This window comes from Alosa alosa, chromosome 2, assembly GCF_017589495.1.
Source record: "Alosa alosa isolate M-15738 ecotype Scorff River chromosome 2, AALO_Geno_1.1, whole genome shotgun sequence".
NCBI classification, from domain to species: domain Eukaryota; kingdom Metazoa; phylum Chordata; class Actinopteri; order Clupeiformes; family Clupeidae; genus Alosa; species Alosa alosa.
In genome coordinates, this window is record NC_063190.1 from 16,808,647 (window position 1) to 16,829,067 (window position 20,421).

A 20,421-nucleotide genomic window follows, 5' to 3' on the forward strand; every position below is an offset into this window, starting at 1 on the left:
ACATGGCTGAGAATATTGTTTCGACAGAGAGAGAGGGGGGCGGAGGAGGGAGTGAGTGAGAGAGAGAGAGAGAGAGAAAAGCGGGCAAGCGAGCGAGAGGGAGACACACAGACAGACAAACAAAGAGAGAGGGAGGGAGAGCGGGCGGGTGGACGGGAGGAAGCGAGGGAGGAAGGGAGGGAGGGAGGGAGAGCGAGAGAGTGCCAGAGAGTGAGGCTATAGTTGCGTTCCAGCTCACGAGTTCCTGAGGAAGTCATATGACTGAGACTCACATGCTCGGGCCTTTGTGTGCTCCTGGGCAGACAGGGCCGAGCTCCACTCAAACTCAACTGGGTTGGGCTGGGCTGGGCTGAGCGAGACGCTTGTTTGATGTGAGTGAGCCATTGCTGAGCGCCAGCGACGCACGCATTCCACATCCACATTCCAGCTGCACTGCTCACTGCACAAACCACACACAGAAAGACCCTCATGTAGGAGTGTGTGGAGGAGTTGGTCACATGATGTGCTCCAGGAACAATGATATGAACCCGATGGTGCTTTTTTTTTTAGAGTAGTGGAGCAGCAGAGTTAAGTTATGACCTGTGCAAATGCAGTTCAGTGCATTCACCACATTTCTGGTGCGCCAAGCAATTTTAGCAATTTAACCCAGTGCAAGTTTGATGACACCCAATTCTGTGCAACCAGTAGGATTCTTAAGAGAAGGGTTTTTATGAGGTTATACTGCAGTGGCTGTTTCTTTGGTATAGCCGTGCTCAGGAGTCTTGATTAAAGCCTGCATTAGAGACTGTATACTGTATAACAGCCAGTATATATGGGGGAATGTAAGTGTATGTGTATGCATTTGAGAGGGTTTGTGCCATGATGTAGTGTATAACTGCCCCCCTCCTCACCTTCTCGTGTGTGTGTGTGTGTGTGTGTGCGTGTGTGTGCGCGCTACAGAAAATGTGTGGGGAGGCCCAGGTAAAGGTGTTTGGGAAATGCTGCCAGCTGAGGCCCACAGGAAGCTCGTCTTCGCTGGACAGCTCGTCCTCTTGCACGTCTGAGCCGCGGGAACAAGGCCTGCGTTTCCAGGTACACACACACACACACACACACACACACACACATACACACAGGCAGCCTTTCCCAGACATATATCCACATTTTAAACACTCACACACACAACCACACTCACATACAACCACACACTCACACACACACACAGCCTTTCCTAGACACACACTCATATACACACACACACACACACTTGTGACCTCTCACCTCCTTCCTCAGCACACGTCACCTGCGTCACCCTCCGATGTAGATCAGGTTGTAACGTTTACACAATCTCGATGAATTTTCAGCACACCTCACACATGCCTCCCTCTCCCCCAGGGCTCTCGCTGTTCATCCGATGCCAACATGTTGGGCGAGATGATGTTTGGCTCGGTAGCCATGAGCTATAAAGGCTCCACATTGAAAATCCATCAGATCCGGTAAGTGGATTGAGGAGAGGCCGTGGGGATGAGAACAATGAAATGAGAGGATCACACACGACCACTAGCAGTAGAGTCAGGAGGAATGATCAGTGTCTGTTTACACCAACACATTCCCCATGGAAACATCATTGCTCTTTGCTGATGTTGAGCTTGCTGATGGCAACAGGAGTGACTGTGTGTGTGTGTGTGTGTGTGTGTGTGTGTGTGCCGGCTTGTGTGCTTTCAGGTCTCCACCACAGCTCATGTTGAGTAAAGTGTTCACCGCACGGACAGGGGGCAGCGTATATGGAAGCCTCAACACGTAAGTGGTCACATGAGTTTGTCTCGTCACTATGCACCCCTCCCCCCCCCTCCCTCTTTTTTCACTCTGACACATACACACTCTGTACAAATGCACATGTACACTCACAGAACAGAAGCACGACTTTTGGCGCCGACTGGCTGTTGATAGCTTTTTTTATTACCCCCCATCTACAGATTGCAGGACAGCTTGGAGTACATCGGCCAGGACACGAATGCTCTACGAGTGGACCACAACACCGTCACAAGTGGCTTTCTGGGAAACATAGGTAACCACAGCACAAGTAGCAGAACTGACACCTTTCGTCCCATGACAAGTGTATGGTCGCTTCCCTGTTTGTAGGTGTGGTGGTGTAGAAGTGCACTTTTTTTTTTTTTTTTAGAAAGGAATAAAATAGATACACAGCAGACAGGAATACTTAATAATAATAATAATAATAATAATAATAATAATAATAATAAGATTTATTTGTATAGCACCTTCATACACAGAATGCAGCTCAAAGTGCTTTACATTTGGAACATTGCACGTGCTGCTGGAACAGAGTTTTGTGATTAATGATTATCTCCTTTGTCTATTAGAGGAATGATCAGTGCTCTCTTGCTGTCTTTGTATCTGTTAAACGTTACTTATCTTTGTCAGTAAATGTTAAGTGTATGTCTTTGTTCCGCCCGTGCCCTAATCATTTCAAAACTGTTCAAAACATGTTGAGGTTGTAAAAATCAGCACAGACTCTGGCTTATTAAGTCATGTTTGAGCTGAAAGGCCATTTTTGTGCTGTGGGTCATTAATGTTTTGAACAGTATTGATCAGCCACACCCTCACAGAGAACGTGCATTTCTGTGCATTAGGTGGCAACGTTCAGATTCGACCCGTTAGAAAAGAGATGGAGGGGCTGCTTGTGCCTCCTCCTGTAAGACCCCATCCAGGCAGCACGTTTTCTGTGAGGGTTTTTCATTTGACATGAGTGTCTTTCCTGAACGTGTACAGTGTGCCATCCTCCATTTTTCTCTCCTTCTCTGTTCCTCTATGGGGTTGGAGAGCCTTATTCCAGGGCCTTCTCCTGCTTCACTAACCTGGTCCTCTGTCTTGTTCTTTCTGTTTCTCTCTCTGTTCGTTGTTGTCTTCTCCTCTCTCTCTCCTCTTCTCTCTTTCGTTTCTGTGCTGCTGTTCCAGGTTTCTCTCAGCTCTGCAGCCCGCGGAGGGCACTCTCAGAGCAGGGCCCTCTACGTCTGATCAAGAGTGCTTCTTTTTTTTCAGGTTTGCCTACTGTGTGTGTGTGTGTGTTGGTGTGGGTGTGCAACTGTGCGTGCATGTGTGTGGTCAGGTATGTTTTTAATGCTGCATGTGGCTGTGTTTTTTTTTTTTATTTATTTATTTATTTTTTTTTTGTTTCCTGTTCTTTTGTGTGATTCTTTGCTTAAGGAGTTCACAATTTGAAATGTGCTGGAACACGTGCTTGTGTGTGCGCACCTGTGTGCAACCCCCCCGGTGGCTGCTTATCTCCCCTCACTCCTCCTCCTCCCTCTCCTCCCTTCTTTCCCTCCTTCATATTGCTCTCCTCTCCTTCCTTTGCCTCCCTCTCTCCTCTCCTCCTCCTCCTCCTCCTCCTCCTCCTCCCTCCCCATCAGTCTCTCCCCTCTCCTATGTGCCAGTACGCACCAGCGCTCCTGCTCCATGGGAGGTGCTCCCGTATAAATATAGAGCCGCCGGAGACCCTTTCTCATTGGCAGTGGCGGCACGACACGTAGCCACACGCACGCGCGTCAGTTATGCAATAGCAGCCGAGGCCCCAGCTGCCTCCCTAGTAGATGCATCCGAGTGAAGGTTGCAGTTTAATTTCCTCCCCATAAATCACATCAGCGGCAGCGCCACTCACTGCGCCACCCGCCGCGCCACTACGCGGGCACCTGGGCAGCAGAAGGGGGGCCCTGTCGTGCTGGTAGTCATGACTGGTGCTGCCAGCAAGTGTGTGTGTGTGTGTGTGTGTGTGGTCGTTTATTTATTTATTTTTTCAGCCAGGCCAGAAGTGGGTTGGTTGGTTGGTTATGCGTTGGGGGTTGGCGCTGGTGGGGTGCTGTGTGTGGGGACACTTCAGACTGAGGTATTTTGGAGAGGGTCTCTGGCTGGCCTGCTGATTCTGACTCTTCTTTCCCCCCCTCCTCTCTCTAAAGGCCACAGCAACCCCATGGACATGCCTGGCAGAGGGCTGTACGATGAGCGAGACAGTGGTATTGCTCGATCAGGTAACAAAACGCACAAACATATACACCCCCCACACCCACTCACTGAGCATGAGGTAACACAATCACACACAGACACACATGCACACACTCTCTCTGGGCATGAGATAACATAAGCACACACGCACACATTCACACGTACGCACGCACACAAGCACACACTCTCTGGGCATGAGGTAACATACACAACACAACACACACACACACACACACACACACACACACACACACAACCATGTCCAATTTTATCCAGCACTGTACATCCCTTCCACAAGGCCTTTCACTCAGGCCTGTGGAAAAACCCACTCACAGATGTTCCACCATGGGCAGGCTAAAGACCCCAGTGCCCTTTGACCCTTTCCAGGCGTCGCGTGGCCAGATTAGCATTCAGAGCGGTTTCCCTCTGACCTCCCACTGTACAGCATTGCTGTCTGTCTGCGTTGGTCCGCCAGGGCCTGGAAAAGCTTGTGCAATGGAAACTGACTCCCTGGCATGACTGGCATGGGGGGAATCTCATTTTCAGTGTAGTGCATCACATGCAGTCTGCTTATATATAGCCCCCCACTCTCAGCCCATGCTCTCGCTGGGGGTAAATGGGGGGAGGCTTATTTTGCCCCTCGTGTCCTGCCTCCTCCGCATCCTTTACAGAGCCCCTCATTCAGAAAGCACTGACAGGATTAGCATGAAAGATTGAGCTGCCATTCAAGTGACAGGACATAAAATATGCTTGAAACATGCCCACACTCAGCATCACATCCTTATGTGGGTATGCATGCCTATAGGGTTATGGAAGATAGTGCTTTAACAGAGGCAGAATTAACTGAAGTACTTCTCAGTACTAGCACCTACTAGTGACCTCTGCAGAGTTAAGTGGAGTATTTATCTTCCATGATTCCCAGTACTAGCTGTAAGCATCGTCAGCCAGTCCGAAGACCGTGATTTTTCAGAGCAGACAGCAAGTCTGTCAGCAAGTGTTATGTTATGTAGGATCAGATGCAAGTGTTTATGGATCAGATGGAGTGGGTTGTGGAGGGATGGATAAATAATGTTGTTGTTTTTGTTTTCTCTCTGCTCTCTCCAGCATCTCTGAGCAGTCTGTTGATCACACCATTCCCCTCGCCGGGCTCGTCCCTTACCAGCAGTTGTGCCAGCAGCTACCAGAGGCGGTGGCTACGCAGCCAGACCACCAGCCTAGAGAACGGAGTCTTCCCAAGATGGTAGGAACCATAGGAAGCTATCTCTCAGTTGACATTATATATATGCATATATATTTTTTGCATAGAGATATATTGACATATATGACACTCTTAAGTCTGTAATTTTAGAGTAAACCATAAAGCTGTATTCGTTTTGTTGTTGTATTCATTGATATTTTGGATCTGATAATCATTGGTGTCGAGGTCCTCTAAAGTATGATTTTGGCTTTTGATGACGTTCAGTATTTCTTGGTAATCGTGCCTGCAGTTGTACCTCTAGTGAAGTGAGTGATGTCTCTGTGATCAGGTCTGTGGAGGAGAGCTTCAACATGTCGGACGAGAGCGGTGGCCCAAACCTCGGCGTGACCCGGAAGAAGAAGATTGCCATCGGGGTCATCTTTTTGCTCTCGCCCAATGAGCAGGAGAACGGCAGATTCCAGGAGTTCTTTTTCTCCCACTTCCCGCTCTTCGAGAGCCACATGAACAAGCTCAAAAGTGCCATCGAACAGGTGAGCAAAATGAGAGCCACATGAACAAGCTCAAAAGTGCCATCGAACAGGTGAGCAAAATGGCAACGCAGGAGAGTGGGTTTGTGTCTGACGTTCTATATTATACATTTTCTATATTTGAAGGGTTCAGATGCAAAAGCCTCTAAATGCCACCTACGTTAAAAATGGGAAAAGATGGAGAGTGGATGCTCTCCACAGATAGTATACGTTAATCAAATAATTTTACTTCAAAACCCACTAAATACCACTATCTTCCTGGTCTGAAATATCGATCTATAGGCAAAAACCTATAGGAGCCTGAATTTAAATGCTCATTTAAAAGAAAAGTGGTCAGACGGATTTGGAGGGTTTTGCATCTGAACTCTTCATTTGAACCTTGTTAATGCTTCAGTGGCATAAACACTCCCTATCGGGTGTCAAGCCAGCTCACTTTCCTCTCTCTCTGTTTTCAGTACTTGTTTTTTTTTGTGTGTGTGTTTTTTTACAAGGCTATGAAACTGAGCAGGCGCTCAGCCGACGCAACTCAAAGGGTACTAGCCTATAGTCGAATGGTGGATGGACTCAATGAGTTTCGGTGAGTTTATGGTTTCATATAATGAAGTGTTGATTTGTCTCGCGCCTTCTCATTTTCTGTTAACAGGCACACCCATCCTGTCAGTCAACTTTTTTTTTTTGATTTGGCTGTGAGAAAAACATTTAGGACTTAGAGAGACCTTAAGGATTAGGTTTAAAATCCATTAAAAATAGCCAGGTGTCAAAATGTATACAACTCACTACAAGTTAGCTAGGCCAATATCAGATCCTTTCATGTAATTTTAGCAGACAGGCTAAATGTTGCATCCTCTTACCAGACAGCTCTGAAAATAGATCAGAGGATGTTAGTTTGTGCTTTTGGACATTTCAAATTCGATTCTTCTCAATAGGCCAGGTGTTGCATAAGGGTCTTGAGAGCTTCGCGGTGGGGAAGAGATTGAGTGCTATGGTTCTCTGTATGTGCACCATGTGCGTGTGTTTGCCTGTCAAAGGTGACATGGGGGAGCTGCTGAGAGTGGGTGGGGGTGGGGACTTAGCTGGTCACAAGAGTTTTGTGCATCCTTTTCCAAAGTGTGTGTGTGTGTGTGTGTGTGTGTAGCTTTAATGCTCCTAATCCTGCCATGTGACCTGCAATAGGTGTTGAGTTAAGCCTGTGAGCAGAGGACATGGCTCCCCTCTCATTCACCCCTCTCTTTCTCTCACTCTCTGTCTGGCTTGCTCTCCCCCCCCCCCCTCTCTCTGTCTCTCTGGCCTGCACTCTCTCTCCCTCTGTCTTTCTCTCACTCTCTGTCTGGCTTGCTCTCCCTCTCCCCCCTCTCTCTCTCTGTCTGTCTCTCTGGCCTGCACGCTCCCCTACCGACTGGTGTTTTTCTCACTGTCACAAACTCCTCACAAAAGCCTCTCGAAGGCTCCTCCTCAGGGAAACGGCTCCACCAGCACCCAGTGGCACGATGCTGTTTTCAGCAGCAGCAGCAGCACTCTGCAGCAAAGCATGCTGGGATAGGTGCAGCAGAGACTGTGGGGCGGCTCGTGTCTCTGCAGCGCGGCCAACATGCTGGCACGGTGCCATGGCAACCCTACTCCCCTCGGGAGGGAACAGTATCTCTGTCACAGACAGTTAGCCTGACCAGAATAGTAAATAATATGCTTGGGGCATCGGGAGGAAGGCCACTGGTGAAGCCGATGGAACAAACTAATGCCTGCAGTTATCTCTCCCTCTCGCGTTAAATATTTTTTGAAGAGTGTGGTGTACTTAGGTTGTGAAGTAAGACCGGATGTTGGAGGGGGAAATAAAGAGGAAGCTGCTGTTGTGAATTACACCACAATAACCCTTCAAACGTAGATCTGGACACTTGTATACTACCACACACTTCTTAAACATAACTGCATATTTACAGTTATTTTCCTAATTGTCAAATTGGTAGAGATACTCTGGCTTTTAGATTAATCGACTCAAGTCTCTCTGAAATGCCCCTTTTTTTTTCTTGTTGTGGTCTAGTTTACCCCCTTTCAAGTTCACCTGATCTGCTGCTAAGGTAGTGTAAAGTTAGACCATGTTCTGGCCTGGCTGCAGCAGTCACAGGTTATTGGTGCAGAAAAGAGATGCCAGGTCTTTTTATAGGATACTACAACCAGAAATAAAGTACTGCGAAGTGAACTAGAGTAGTGTGTGGGAAGGGGGACTGGGGGTCCTATTTTATTTCTAATCACGAGTGTACATGCTGCTGCTGGGCCTCGGGGCTGACTGGCTGAAATGTGCAAGTGCGTGCTTTTCCCGGAAGTGTGTGAGAACTGGATCAGCTTGCCATGGAGAAGGTGAAGGATAATCTCCAGCCCCTGAATTTAGAATTTAGATAAGCAACCTGTTTGCAGAATGCAGCGAGCTTGTCAACAGGTTTTCATAGCTGTGGCTTTTGAATGAGTTAAAAATAAGAATAAGTAGGGCGCTGTGGAGGTCTTGTAGTGCAGGAACTTTCATCCCATTTCCTAATGTAATGTGGATCATGTAATCGGGTGGATGCTCTTGTGACAGAAACGTTATGACATCTGAATAAGCCACTGAGCAGTTAGTGTGAAGATTACTTCCATTGTTTGTGAAGTGGGAATGTGAGCTGTGTGTTTGAGGTGTGAGCTGTGTGTGTGTGCGTGTGTGTGTGTGTGTGTGTGTGCATCAGCCCCCAAAGTGTGAGTGTGTTTGTGTTGCTGCTGCTCCTCCTAGGAGATTCCCTTCTTTGTTGCGTGTGTGTGTGTGTGTGTGTGTGAGACCCTGGCTCCCGGCCCGCTGTGGGTCTGCGAGGAATTTCCCGCCGATGAATCCACACAGAGGGTCTCCCCACAGACGAGCCGCGGAGAACTGTGCATCTCTTGTTCTCTCCCCTCACAATGACCCTGCTGTCTTTCTCCTCCTCCTCTCCCTCTCCCTCCGACAGGACGACCATCTGTAACCTGTACACCATGCCCCGCGTCCCTGAACCCGTCTGGCTCGCCATGATGTCTGGCACACCAGAGAAGAATCAGCTGTGCAACCAGTTCATGCGGGAGCTGGCCATACTGATGGAGCAGGCCTCTAAAAATCAGTTGAGTGAACCGGCCCGCTTGAGCTCTCCCATACATCCATAAGCTGCACGTCTCAACCTACATCTATAGCTGCACGTGTGTAAGCATGTCCTGACCAACAATGTCCGTCTTGTCCCACCCCTCTTCTAGATTCCTTCCTGCCCTGATCACAGCCGTGTTGACCAATCACCTGGCGTGGGTGCCGACAGTCATGCCCAACGGCCAGCCACCCATTAAGATCTTCCTGGAGAAGCATTCATCTCAGAGTGTGGACATGCTGGCCAAAACACACCCCTATAATCCACTGTGGGCCCAGCTTGGTAAAGATCGACTCCTTCAGTATACTGAATCTGTATTTGTCTGAGAATGTATGACCTTTGCAGATGCCACGCAGAAACATTTGAATAACTCCAATGGGAGGAGGTTGCTCTCATTCAATTCCATTGGACTTTACATTTATGAAAGCTGCTTTGTTGATAAAAGGAAAAATTATCACTAAATCAACAGTCTCATGAGATGCATATGGGCCTGTTATTAAAAATGTCTATACTACTTCTGGTACTGGAGATCCCATCTGGGACAGCTCATGAAAGCCAGAGCTCTGATGAAAGTGTGGTGTGACTGCCACCTAGTGGCAGACTTAAACAGTGCTGGCATGAAATCTACAGATATTGTGGTTGGCTGCCAGTGGTTGATGCATGCAATGGGTCATCTACAAACCCAGTATTAGCACAGAATGGTTGTAGGCACGTTTTTAATAATGTTATCAAATAATTCCGTTTCAGAAGTAGTCTTGACCAAACTAGATTCAAGCTTGATCACAACATAACCGTAACCACCACACAACCGTAACCATGACCGTAACCAAGACCGTTTCCTGTGTGCAGGTGACCTGTATGGGGCCATCGGCTCTCCGGTGCGGCTATCGCGGACGGTGGTGGTGGGCCGGCGGCAGGAGCTGGTGCAGCGGCTGCTCTACGTGCTCACCTACTTCATCCGCTGCTCGGAGCTGCTGGAGACTCACATGCTGGACAGTGTGGAGGACGAGGCCATCGTCATGCCCGGCTCGCTCATCACCACCTCGCTGCGGCGGGGCGAGGTGGAGGAGTCCGACTACGTGCTGGTCACCGTACACAAGCCCAGCGGCGACTACCTCTCGCAGAGTGTGACGGCGGCGGGAGCGCCGGGCGAGACTCCCGAGGCCGGCAGCTACCTGTCGGACACGAACAGCATGCAGAGCAGCACTTACACGGACACGGACACGTGCCCAGGGCCGGACGACGAGCCCGCGGAGGGGTCGCAGAGCAGCGGCGTCGCTGTCACGCAAACGCCGTCTGCTGCCGCACAGGCGAACGCGCACACGTTCGGCACGGTGCCCGTCATCCGCACCGAGGACGTCAGCGAGCCCACGTCGTCGTGCAAAGAGACGGGGAGCCCGCGCATGGAGGCTCGGTTGGAGACGGTGGTGTGCGTGGGCTCCACCTCTCCCAGGGAGCAGCCACTCATGCTGGGCCCGGAGAGAAACGAGCAGGCCGGGGTGGAGACTGGGGTCAAGGCCGATCTGGACACCCCTCTCGTCCAAGTGGAGCCTCCGACGGGCGGCATCGGCATCACGTTCATTCGCCGGTCAGGGATTCCGCTCGAGAAAAAGCCTCCGGATAAGACCCTGGTGGCGCCGTACTTGTCGGACGAGGAGGAGCCGGCCACCAAAGTCACGTTTCTCATCGGCGACTCCATGTCCCCGGAGTCGGACACGGAGAGCAGGCAGAGGAAGCTGGAGGAGGAGCTGAAGAAACACAAGAAGCAGCTCAAGGAGCAAGAGCAGAAGCAGCTGCAGCTGCAGCAGCAGCAACAACATCAACAACATCAACAGCAGCTGCAACAGCAGCAGCAGCATAAGGTGAGCACCGAGCAGAGGACTGAACCCAAGTCGAATACAGTGGACCAAACCAAGACCAACGAGGGCAAGGACCCAGCCCCACCCCCACCCCCACTCCCACGCATCTCCAGTAAAATGCCCAAATGGAGCCCAGCTCCAGAAGAGTGCATGGACTTGTTTGATGAGTATTTCAGCGACGACAACCCGGTCGAGACACGGACTATTGACGACTTGTCCAAAAAGCAGGAGACCGTTAGCGAGCCGCAGCCGAACCAGTCGGTAACCAGGAGTATTGACCTGTCCGAAGGGCAGAGCTGCAAAGACACGAGAGACAACAGCGGTAGCTCGCACAATGCTAACTGTAGTACAGGCTCCTGTAGATGCTCTCCTGCTGAGCAGGACAAAGGCATCATCATTTCCGTTACTGTCCCCCAAGGGGACACCAACAGCGGGGACCTGAAGAAGGTGGCTCCAGTCAATGACTGGGAGATTCCACGGAACGAGAGCTCGGACAGTGCACTTGGGGACAGTGAGAGTGAGGACACGGGGCAGGAGCTTCAGCTACCGCGGCACGAGGAGCCGTACTACAGGGACGATCAGGAGGAGTGGCAGGACGAGGTGGAGGTTCCATTCCCAGGGTGAGGAGAGCAATATCTTGTTTACCAGTGCTAGATACGACGCCATCCATTGAAAAGTTTTCACAGCTGTTTAAATGTTGATAATGTGTTTTAATGTTGAAAAAGATCAATAGGCCCCAGTGCGTCCAGAGAAGTGACTTATTATCTGATATGACATGATTGAAAACAAGTTGATGTGGAAACTTGATTTTCTTTATATTTACAGGGAAAAGCTGATGGAAAACTTCTCTAAGCCAAATGTAGCAAACTTCGGGAGATCCCTGTTTGGAGGATACTGTCCAACATATATTCCGGACTTTGTGTTACATGGGACACCAAATGATGAGAAGCTCAAACAGACTCTCATGTCTGACCTGGCACATACTGTGCAGGTAAGCCATCTCCCAAATCTGTCTTGTTGGCTATTTCATGTACATGTGTCCACTTTAGATGTGCTTACGTCATCCGTTGCCAAACTGAATTGTGGGTCCGTTGTGTTGCGTCTCCCCTGTTCAAGTTTTGCTTCACCGACGCAGAGTAACAGAAGGCACCATCCAATCAAATTACGGTGACTGAACGCCACTGTGTGTAAGCACCGTAACTGAAGCGTTCTGTTCGTGCAGTGTCTGCTGCAACAATTAGCTTCCAATATAGTCAATGGAACTGGCTACACCAGACGTGGTAACGGCACGTACATTCGAAAAATTAGACCAGTCTTCTAAAACTATTTTTACGCTCTGCAAACGGAGTGCTTTAGTTTTGGACTCGATATAGCCTGTGTGTAATGCTCATTTATGAGAAAGGTTTACCAGTTACTCAGCACTAACTTGGCCAGGCTTGTCACTAATCCACGTTTGTGAAAGCTAAGGTATCTGAATTAGAAATGTGCTTCCTAGGACTTCTACTGCACAGTTGCACGTTCTCATGTTGTCTACTGATTTGTGTGTCCATTACAGCATCCGGTACTGGATGAGCCCATTGCAGAGGCCGTTTGCATTATAGCAGACACGGAGAAGTGGACGGTACAGTTGGCCAGCAGTCAAAGGCGACAGACGGACACCAAACTGGGGAAGGAGGTGCTGGTGTCCAACCTCGTGTCCAATCTCCTGCAGTCCACTTATCAGCTGTATAAACTCAACTTGTCTCCGAACTTTGTAAGTGCTACCTGGGTGTCAATCTGTTGTTGTTGTTGTTGCTGTTGCTGTTGCTGTTGCTGTTGCTGTTGCTGTTGCTGTTGCTGTTTGCTTCTCAGTGTTTGATGGAACAGTACCCACTAACCTTTTGTCTTTGTCACAGTGCATCATGCATTTGGAGGACCGGCTTCAGGAGCTGTACTTCAAGAGCAGGATGCTGGCAGAATACCTGAAGGGCCAAACCAGAGTGCATGTCAAAGAACTTGGAGTGGTTTTAGGGTAAGGGTTTATTTATTTTATTTTTTTCTGCTATCTGGAATGTTTCCTAATGAAGCTGTATTGTTCACAAACAAATCATGCATATGGATTGACTATATGTCTCTCTCCTTGACTTTTCAGAATCGAGTCCAGTGACCTTCCCCTGTTGGCGGCAGTAGCAAGCACTCACTCCCCATACGTGGCTCAAATCCTGCTGTAGAGCCCACACAGCGAACAGACGTCAGTGGAGAACTTTGTGGAGCAGCAGGAACGTGTGTTTCTCTTTATCCTGTTTATCCACAATTCAGCCACAAATAAACAGACTGTGGGACCCACTGAGGGCCACTTGAACTCTGTGGGTTGTGCCCAGGGTCTTGGAAAGGCCAAGGACCAGCTGCCTGCAATGGAGACAATCTGCCACATGGGGGCAACAGAGGTCACTGCACCCAGTGATTGCTAGATTGACTATCACCACAGGTACTCTCATGAACTGTTTCCTTGTTTTGTTTGACCTTTTTTTTTTTTAATCTGTTTACGTCTGTACCTGTTTATTTCTTTTCACAAAGAAGACTAGAAAGCCAAAGAGAAGTTGTCAAAGACATTTATCTCTAAACGAGGAAGGGACAAAGTGACTACTTCCACCTCAGTGCACCTTTTGATATAGAAATGGTAGTAGTCCTTGTTGCACAAAAATAATAATAGGATGTTTTAAATCACGGTAAAATACAAGTTGTCGTTTGCTCAATTATGTCTTTATGTTATCAATGGAAATGTCCTGCAATGCCTGGCATGCCTATTTTATTTTTCAATGTTTGTCATTGTGGATTTTGACAGCAAATTGTATATTACTAGTCTTCACATTATCCAGTTGGTTCAGCACTACCTCAAACAAATGTGAGGATTCACAGCTGTATTTTTAATGACCCCAAAAATATTAAGGCCCTGATCAGTTTTTACCAGTGTAATGGCAAACTAAGGCTTGTCAAATCCTTTGCTGTTTCTCAAAAGTAGGGTCATGCTCCAGGTGTACTCCTAAAAATCACTTAATTCTGAATGCCATTGATTCAAGTAACATATATATTTCAAAGTGAAATGCTGAACTATTTTCACACTATACAATTTATACAGCTTTGCCACATTGTTTACTGCTGAAAGGCATGTGTTATAAAGATAATACAAGGAATACTAGTCAGTTATTATGCTATTATTAGACGGCAAGAACTTTTGAGAAATAATGACATGTTAATTTTATAAAATTGTAAAGGTAACTGAAATTTGTGGATGAAGACATTTATTTTTTACAAATATTTTTAATGTCTGTTAGTAAATTCATGAATTATTTTTGTCTTGAGGTGTTGCTCCTCAGAGTCTTAATGGACATGTAGCATAAGATGGAATGAAGGTGTCTGGGAAATGTTCTTTTCTTGGTTATAATGCATTGGTTGGCTCTCAGTGTATGATGTTTGGCTTCTGCAAATGACATGAAATTCATTGCTTTTGTAAAACACCCATTTGCATTTGTTTAATGTATTTATATCTACATACATTCTTTATACATGAATTCAGTTAAATTATTTAGAATGGTGTGTACTGGTTTATGTACATTGTATATATTGTTTTCAGTTTGTTCCCATTTATTTGTACATAATGTCTTTCAATATTGGATTATTTTTCTGTAATTATCCTTTCCCAATTTTCTGGGAATGTTGTGCAATAAAACATGCCATTATAATACAGTTACAGACTTGCCATGACGAGCATTTATTTCTTGGTTAAAGTTCCTATTGATTTATTGATTTTTCTGACAATTAAAGAAAACCGTCAGGGGAAAAAAACTAAGAATATTATTAAAAAGTGATCTGCCTTGGATTGGTAGCTGTTTTAAGTAAGGCACACTAACTTGAAGGTTTTAGCTGACGTCGACGACCAGTCATTTTGGATATTTTAAAATGCGATTATAATCATAAACCACCATGCTATTAATTACACGAAAAATAACCACGTCTCAACCAGAGGTCAACACCCCTCTTTGATCATGAATTAGTGGGCTTTTAATTAGATCCAATTAACTTCAATTAACGCGGTCTTTGAAAATGGAGAGCAAAACAACTGATGGAGCTGTCAAAGGTGTGACGAAGAGGAAAATTACTTAACCAGAACACTTGGAGATGTTTGAAAGTGAAACGTCTTCTCGCGATGTTTTCGAAACGGTGTGGGAGTGTGCTTCTCTTGCTAGAGAATGGAAAGTTGTTTTGAGGATTTGTACTAGCCAGTCTTGTAAACTAGTAAGCTAACAATCTAAGGACTCTCAGCTGAGCTGAGGGTTCAGCTATTTTCCTCAAATAATTGCATTGAAACCACAAGTTGATATTGCACAACGTTTGCGAACAACACCGTAAACACTTCCGTGTGGCTTAATAGGGCTTTAGAGGACCAAGCTCTGACAGTCTCGTCGTCGCCAAGATTTATGGAAAAGACTGCTAATTTAGCTCTGAGGAATTAGCCAAAGGAGTTGGCTGGGAGTTGCTTTTTGCTAGTAAAAGTGGTGTTTCACGCGAATCAACACATAGAAATTGTAACATCTGGACAGATGTTAGCCTTGACATCAATGGAGCAAATGCGACTAAGTTGCCAGTTGAACACTTCGTGATTGGTGGATCATCCTAGATTAAACGGCGGGACTGGAAAACTCAACTATGCTAGTCAACTCTCAGCGTTGACTCTGAGACTGAAATCTCTTCCATTCCTTTCCGTCTAGTTGATGGCTAGACGTTAGATGGCTAGCTCTTCGAGAAAGGGCGACGAAGGATAAAAATGAATTCCGCTTACAACTGTACCTGTCGGCTTACTATTTTAAGCCGCTGATCTTTGTAAAACCATGACATCAGTTTTGTGGTCGCCGCGGTGCGTAAATTACATTTAAAGTTAAAATAATCTGTACCTCCCTGAAAATCCTATCCATGCTCGGACGAGGTAAAGAGGCACTGGTCGGAGTCAAGAAAAGCTCACAAAGTGGGATTGTGACAAATAAGTTTATTTCTTAAAACCCGTAGCTACTTGGGACGCATTTACGAGAGCACGACTTAGTGAAACACTCCAATTATGGATTCTTCACTCAAACAGGCGTTAAAGAGACCTCCATCGCGACGAACAGCAGAGGTAAGTGAAATTGACTTCATAACTAAGTTAAATTAAAGTGGCCTGAATTGTACGACTTCGGACTCAGACATGGAGATATTTACCACAACTTTGCTTTTTCGTTCTCTCTCCTCCCTCCCTCTTTCTGTCATATCAGAGCGGGCGTCACTTATGACAGATAAAAAAGTAAACGCGCCAAACATGCCAGCTAACGTATACGAGTATACTCTTTTACCTATCTCATCTTTGGTTATCAGCTTGCTAGTTTCAAATCCGTTAACTCATAATAAGGAGTGCATTTGTGGGACGGATTTGATTTTAGTGTAACTTGCATGCCTGCACGCATGGTATCATGACTAGAGTTCTCTGTTTATCCTAAGAGTTCTGTAAATGGCCTAAAAGGAATAGGTTTCCAAATTAACGTGATGTCCAGACAGTAGCATAACCATTCTGGGCACTTATTCAAATCACGGGGGTGGCATTAGAAAAGTTAACATTACAGAATTTCTTTCACATAACATTGCCCTACTCACAGGCTAGGTTGGAACCCAAACCTTCTTACATGTGCCTAACTTGTGCAAATAGTTTGACAGGGGCAAAAACGGAGAGTGTATGAAGGTGCAGCGGATGCTTACAAGAATTCAGGACCTACTGTAGATGAAATCATAGATGAAATCCAGGCAATATAATAGAATATGTAATCATGGTATATAAGCTATACTACACATTTGGCCTCTGGTAATAACAATTCATTTGTAATTTCATTGACATGACATGACCCACAGTTGACAAACCCATTGTAGGCAGCCTGTCAGTACTAGGCCTACCTGTCAGTAGTCTTATCTACTCCCCACATCAGGTGGCCTACTCTAGAAGTAATCTTTGTACCATTTGGCCTAAGTAGGTTGGACTGTTCCCATGATTGACATTTGATTTGGACTCTTGACTCATTGTAATGTTTTAAAGCAGTAAACTTGCACTTAATTTCTTTAAATGAAGACTTAAATAAGAGTGAAAAGGCTATGAAGTGCTGGCAGCTTAGAACTTTGTTTGACTTTTGGAGATCCGATTTTTTGACTGACCTGAATTATAGATGAAAAATGTTAGGGATGAAATACCTTAGGGACTCTTTGAATGCCTGCAGTCTTTGATCAGTGAAAAGAGGTAACTGCATAGTGTGACTGTCAGTGCTGATGTCTGCACCCCTGTCTATCCTGTCTTCACTGGGGCTACGTGCTTTTCAGTTACACTGTTAGCGCATTTCAAATGTGTTTATCGTGTGGATGGAGGGTGTCACCTTCTATAAATAACGCTGTAACTGTATAGAGAAAAATCTTGCATTTCAGATATTGTTTAGGTCTATGTGTGATTTTGGTTTCTCAAACTTGTACACACTGGGAAAAAAATTGTGAAATTCTAAACTCAGAAACCCTCGGATAAGTTGTAGCCTATCCCTAGAGCACCTCTCTCGATCACCACCCGTCAAATGACCTCAAATACCAGTCCACATATTCGAGCTTCTGCCTTTCAGGCTTCTTTCAAAGGTGAAATAAAATCATCTGAGGAATGTGAAGGAACTTGTGGACCTAGTGTGTAAACATGACCAGCATCTGACCTGCATTCTGAAAGCCCCCTTTGTAGCGCTAATAAAATCCCCAAGGTTCGGATAAAGTAAAGCAATTTATCGCTGTAGGTTAGTCTGGGGAACAGGCGTGAAATGCAGACTAAGGAGAATAGAGTGCGCAGTTTGTCCACTGACCCTTTAGGCCTTTCAGCTGTCTAAGAGATGAGATGGCTTTACCTTATCGCAGGTGAAAGGGATAACTTTGTCCTGAGTGACCTGCCCGTCATATGTTAATGCCACTCTCTCTGAAAAGGGCATTGTTTTGGACTAAATTCAAATGTTATGTTTTGTGGTTATCGACTATAGCATTCAGTATATAAGCAGCTGGGTAGGAGTGAATTCTTTCCTGTTGTTTGGGTGTGAGAAAGTGCATTCCCCCAGGCCTGTACACAGCTGGTGAAATCACTGGATATTAGCAGCCAACACGGTACAGCAGCCAAAATTAGCCTAGATTATTACGCTTATACCATGTTTGTAATAACATCACTTTCAAAAAATGTTTAGAAATATTATGCTCATTATCAAAAATATATACCTACATCCAGCATGTGTAATCAATGTTCAGTTATCAAAATGGGCAATACCTGGCTGAAAATGTGTTATCAAGGAAATAGATGTTAGTGAAATAAACAACCAAACTTTGCCTGATTATCTTATTAAATCATCTTGACTTTTGTTGCTTGTGTTACATGTGTAGGGCAGATACTATGTGCATGTTGAAAATGTCCATAATATCATATCTGTCATTTATGGTACACCATGTGTTTAGCTATAATTACCAGTTACCGTGGTGCTGTTTTGACCCAAATCATCAAATTGCCTTTGTAGAGGATGTGATTGATATGGCTGATTAACTAATTGATCTGGCTAATTGACAGAGCCGGACAGTAACGGAGTACATTTACTGGAGTACAGTTTTGAGGGATCTGTACTTTACTCAAGTATCATTTTTGGGGAGTAGCCTACTCATGACTTTACTCAAGTACATTTGAGAGGCAAATATTATACTCTTTACTGCACTACATCCATAACCGTGAGTACCCGTTACTTCTTCTAAAAAAAAGGAAAAAAGAAAAATCTCGGAAACCCTCAATTTGTTGTTTCCCTCTCAAACGTGTTTGGATTGTGCAGGCGCCACTGATTGGGACAGCCTATCAGCAATCACCTTCAGCTTTCCGCCAAAGTCAACTCCATGGTTAGATTTAGATAAGAGACGAAACCATGGACGAAACAATGGATGAAGACGCAGCAGGTCCATCCCGGGAATGTGCCAACCTGTGGCCCTACCTCACCAGACTATTTCAATTTTCTGAACAAGTTAATGATAGTTTTCGCTTCAAGTGTTTCCATTACAAAATAGTATTTTGTATTTGTAATACTGCCCATCCCTGGCAACATGGTAAAAAGATGAAAATGACTTGATTTTACTTTCAATTCCTTTTACATTCTCCAAGGTATTAACATTAAATTGTTTCATAACTCCATGTAGGATGTTTCAGTACATAAATGTAAGCACTGTGGCAGTAGTAATGCAATATTTAGAAAAACACTCTTGTACTCTTGATACTCAAGTAGCCTACTTTTAAAAACAAGTACTTTAGTACTTTTACTTAAGTAGACATCTGACTGTTGTACTTTTACTTGTACTTGAGTAAAATTTAGCAAAGGGTATCTGTACTTTTACTCAAGTAATGAAGCTGTGTAGGCCTACTATGTCTGCCTCTGCTAATTGACCTGATTGAGCAGCCGTTCTGAAAGTGGTCAAATTATTGGATGTGACCGCCTACTCTTACTTATGTCCCTCCCTTTCTACTCACTCAGCAAAAAAATAATTGCTGATAGTATTTTATTGTGTAGCCTACATCTGACTTTGCTGTGACCAGAGCTCTTTAAATATACTAAAGAAAGCAGTAGCTGTGCTGTGTTAGCAGGCTGAGTGAATGTAGCATGTACACACTACCACAGTGCATGTCAGCACTGCTGGAATGGCACAGGTTTTCTCTTTGGTCAAGAAGGTAGTTGTAAGACACACTTTAGTTGGTAGATTGTGGTGCACAGATGAATATGACAAACAAAATGGTGTTAGGTCGATTTAGTTTTCTCGTAGATGTTGCGCATAGTACAGTTTAGTTGTGTGTAGAGATGTAACGATTACCAGTGTAATGGTAAACTGCGATAAAAATGTTAACGAATAACAGAAATAGCAAGCTCCAAGTCATGGGTAAGTTAAGCTATAAGCATATAGCCAATTAAACATGACCAAGGAAAAAGTGAATGGGACACTTTTTGAGACTATTTCAGCTTGTGTAGGCCTATCAGTGCTTTCTGAACATATTTGTAAAAATACCGTTATAATACCGAAAACCGTGATCATTTTGGTCACTATAACCGTGAGGTTAAATTTCCATACCATTTCATCCCTAGTTGTGTGTAACATGATTCATCCAGCGCAGTCCATCATGATGGTTTCCTAATACGAGTTGCTCAGTGATTCTCATAGGTCGTAGTAGTGTTTGTGAATTCCAAATCTGCTTAGAGAGACCCATATCTGTGAATGTAACATTCTGCTTCAAAATAGAGAGAGAATAACAGCTGTTGTTTCTTTTGGAGTCTAAAGTGCCCTCAGTTCTGTTGTAAAACAGACACATCTCAAAGTCCGTCTGTTTAGATCGGCCTGTCTGCTGTACAGCATGCTCTACTTTTCAGGCCCAAGAAATAGCTGACTCACCGTTTAGCCCGCATCGACTAACCTACTACTGCCTGATTTCAGCACATCTCTCCTCCCAACTTCACCACATTAAATAAAACTGTCAGGCACTTGATTTGCTGTTCACCACCCTGTGAAAAGGACAGGCGTCCACTCTATTTTAGGGCCCAGCTTAACATTTTGAACACGGACGCTCTGACACAGCAAGCTTTATCTGATAACAGCACAGCATGTGATTTGAGTAGCCC

At 45.5% G+C, this 20,421-nt stretch overlaps 2 protein-coding genes across 5 annotated transcripts in view; both read left to right on the forward strand.

Moving 5' to 3' along the window:
- fnip1 (folliculin interacting protein 1) overlaps nucleotides 1-14,440 on the forward strand; it is a 23,968-nt gene extending 9,528 nt beyond the window's left edge. For 3 of the 4 annotated variants that reach the window (XM_048237439.1, XM_048237441.1, XM_048237440.1), the window contains exons 3-18: nucleotides 940-1,071; nucleotides 1,375-1,475; nucleotides 1,705-1,779; nucleotides 1,956-2,047; nucleotides 2,956-3,039; nucleotides 3,954-4,025; nucleotides 5,104-5,239; nucleotides 5,526-5,727; nucleotides 6,216-6,301; nucleotides 8,691-8,837; nucleotides 8,968-9,137; nucleotides 9,705-11,334; nucleotides 11,540-11,705; nucleotides 12,270-12,467; nucleotides 12,610-12,725; nucleotides 12,846-14,440. In XM_048237439.1, the coding sequence (XP_048093396.1) occupies nucleotides 940-1,071; nucleotides 1,375-1,475; nucleotides 1,705-1,779; nucleotides 1,956-2,047; nucleotides 2,956-3,039; nucleotides 3,954-4,025; nucleotides 5,104-5,239; nucleotides 5,526-5,727; nucleotides 6,216-6,301; nucleotides 8,691-8,837; nucleotides 8,968-9,137; nucleotides 9,705-11,334; nucleotides 11,540-11,705; nucleotides 12,270-12,467; nucleotides 12,610-12,725; nucleotides 12,846-12,924 (3,486 nt within the window). In that variant the 3' untranslated portion in view covers nucleotides 12,925-14,440. The remainder of the gene's footprint in view (nucleotides 1-939; nucleotides 1,072-1,374; nucleotides 1,476-1,704; nucleotides 1,780-1,955; nucleotides 2,048-2,955; nucleotides 3,040-3,953; nucleotides 4,026-5,103; nucleotides 5,240-5,525; nucleotides 5,728-6,215; nucleotides 6,302-8,690; nucleotides 8,838-8,967; nucleotides 9,138-9,704; nucleotides 11,335-11,539; nucleotides 11,706-12,269; nucleotides 12,468-12,609; nucleotides 12,726-12,845) is intronic. The other variant, XM_048237442.1, reaches the window with a different exon arrangement.
- Nucleotides 14,441-14,944: 504 nt separating this feature from the next.
- Nucleotides 14,945-20,421, forward strand: part of LOC125310497 (rap guanine nucleotide exchange factor 6-like) — an 89,427-nt gene continuing 83,950 nt past the window's right edge. Inside the window, 1 exon segment of the mRNA XM_048267983.1 lies at nucleotides 14,945-15,863. Within this exon segment, the coding sequence (XP_048123940.1) occupies nucleotides 15,807-15,863 (57 nt within the window). The 5' untranslated portion in view covers nucleotides 14,945-15,806.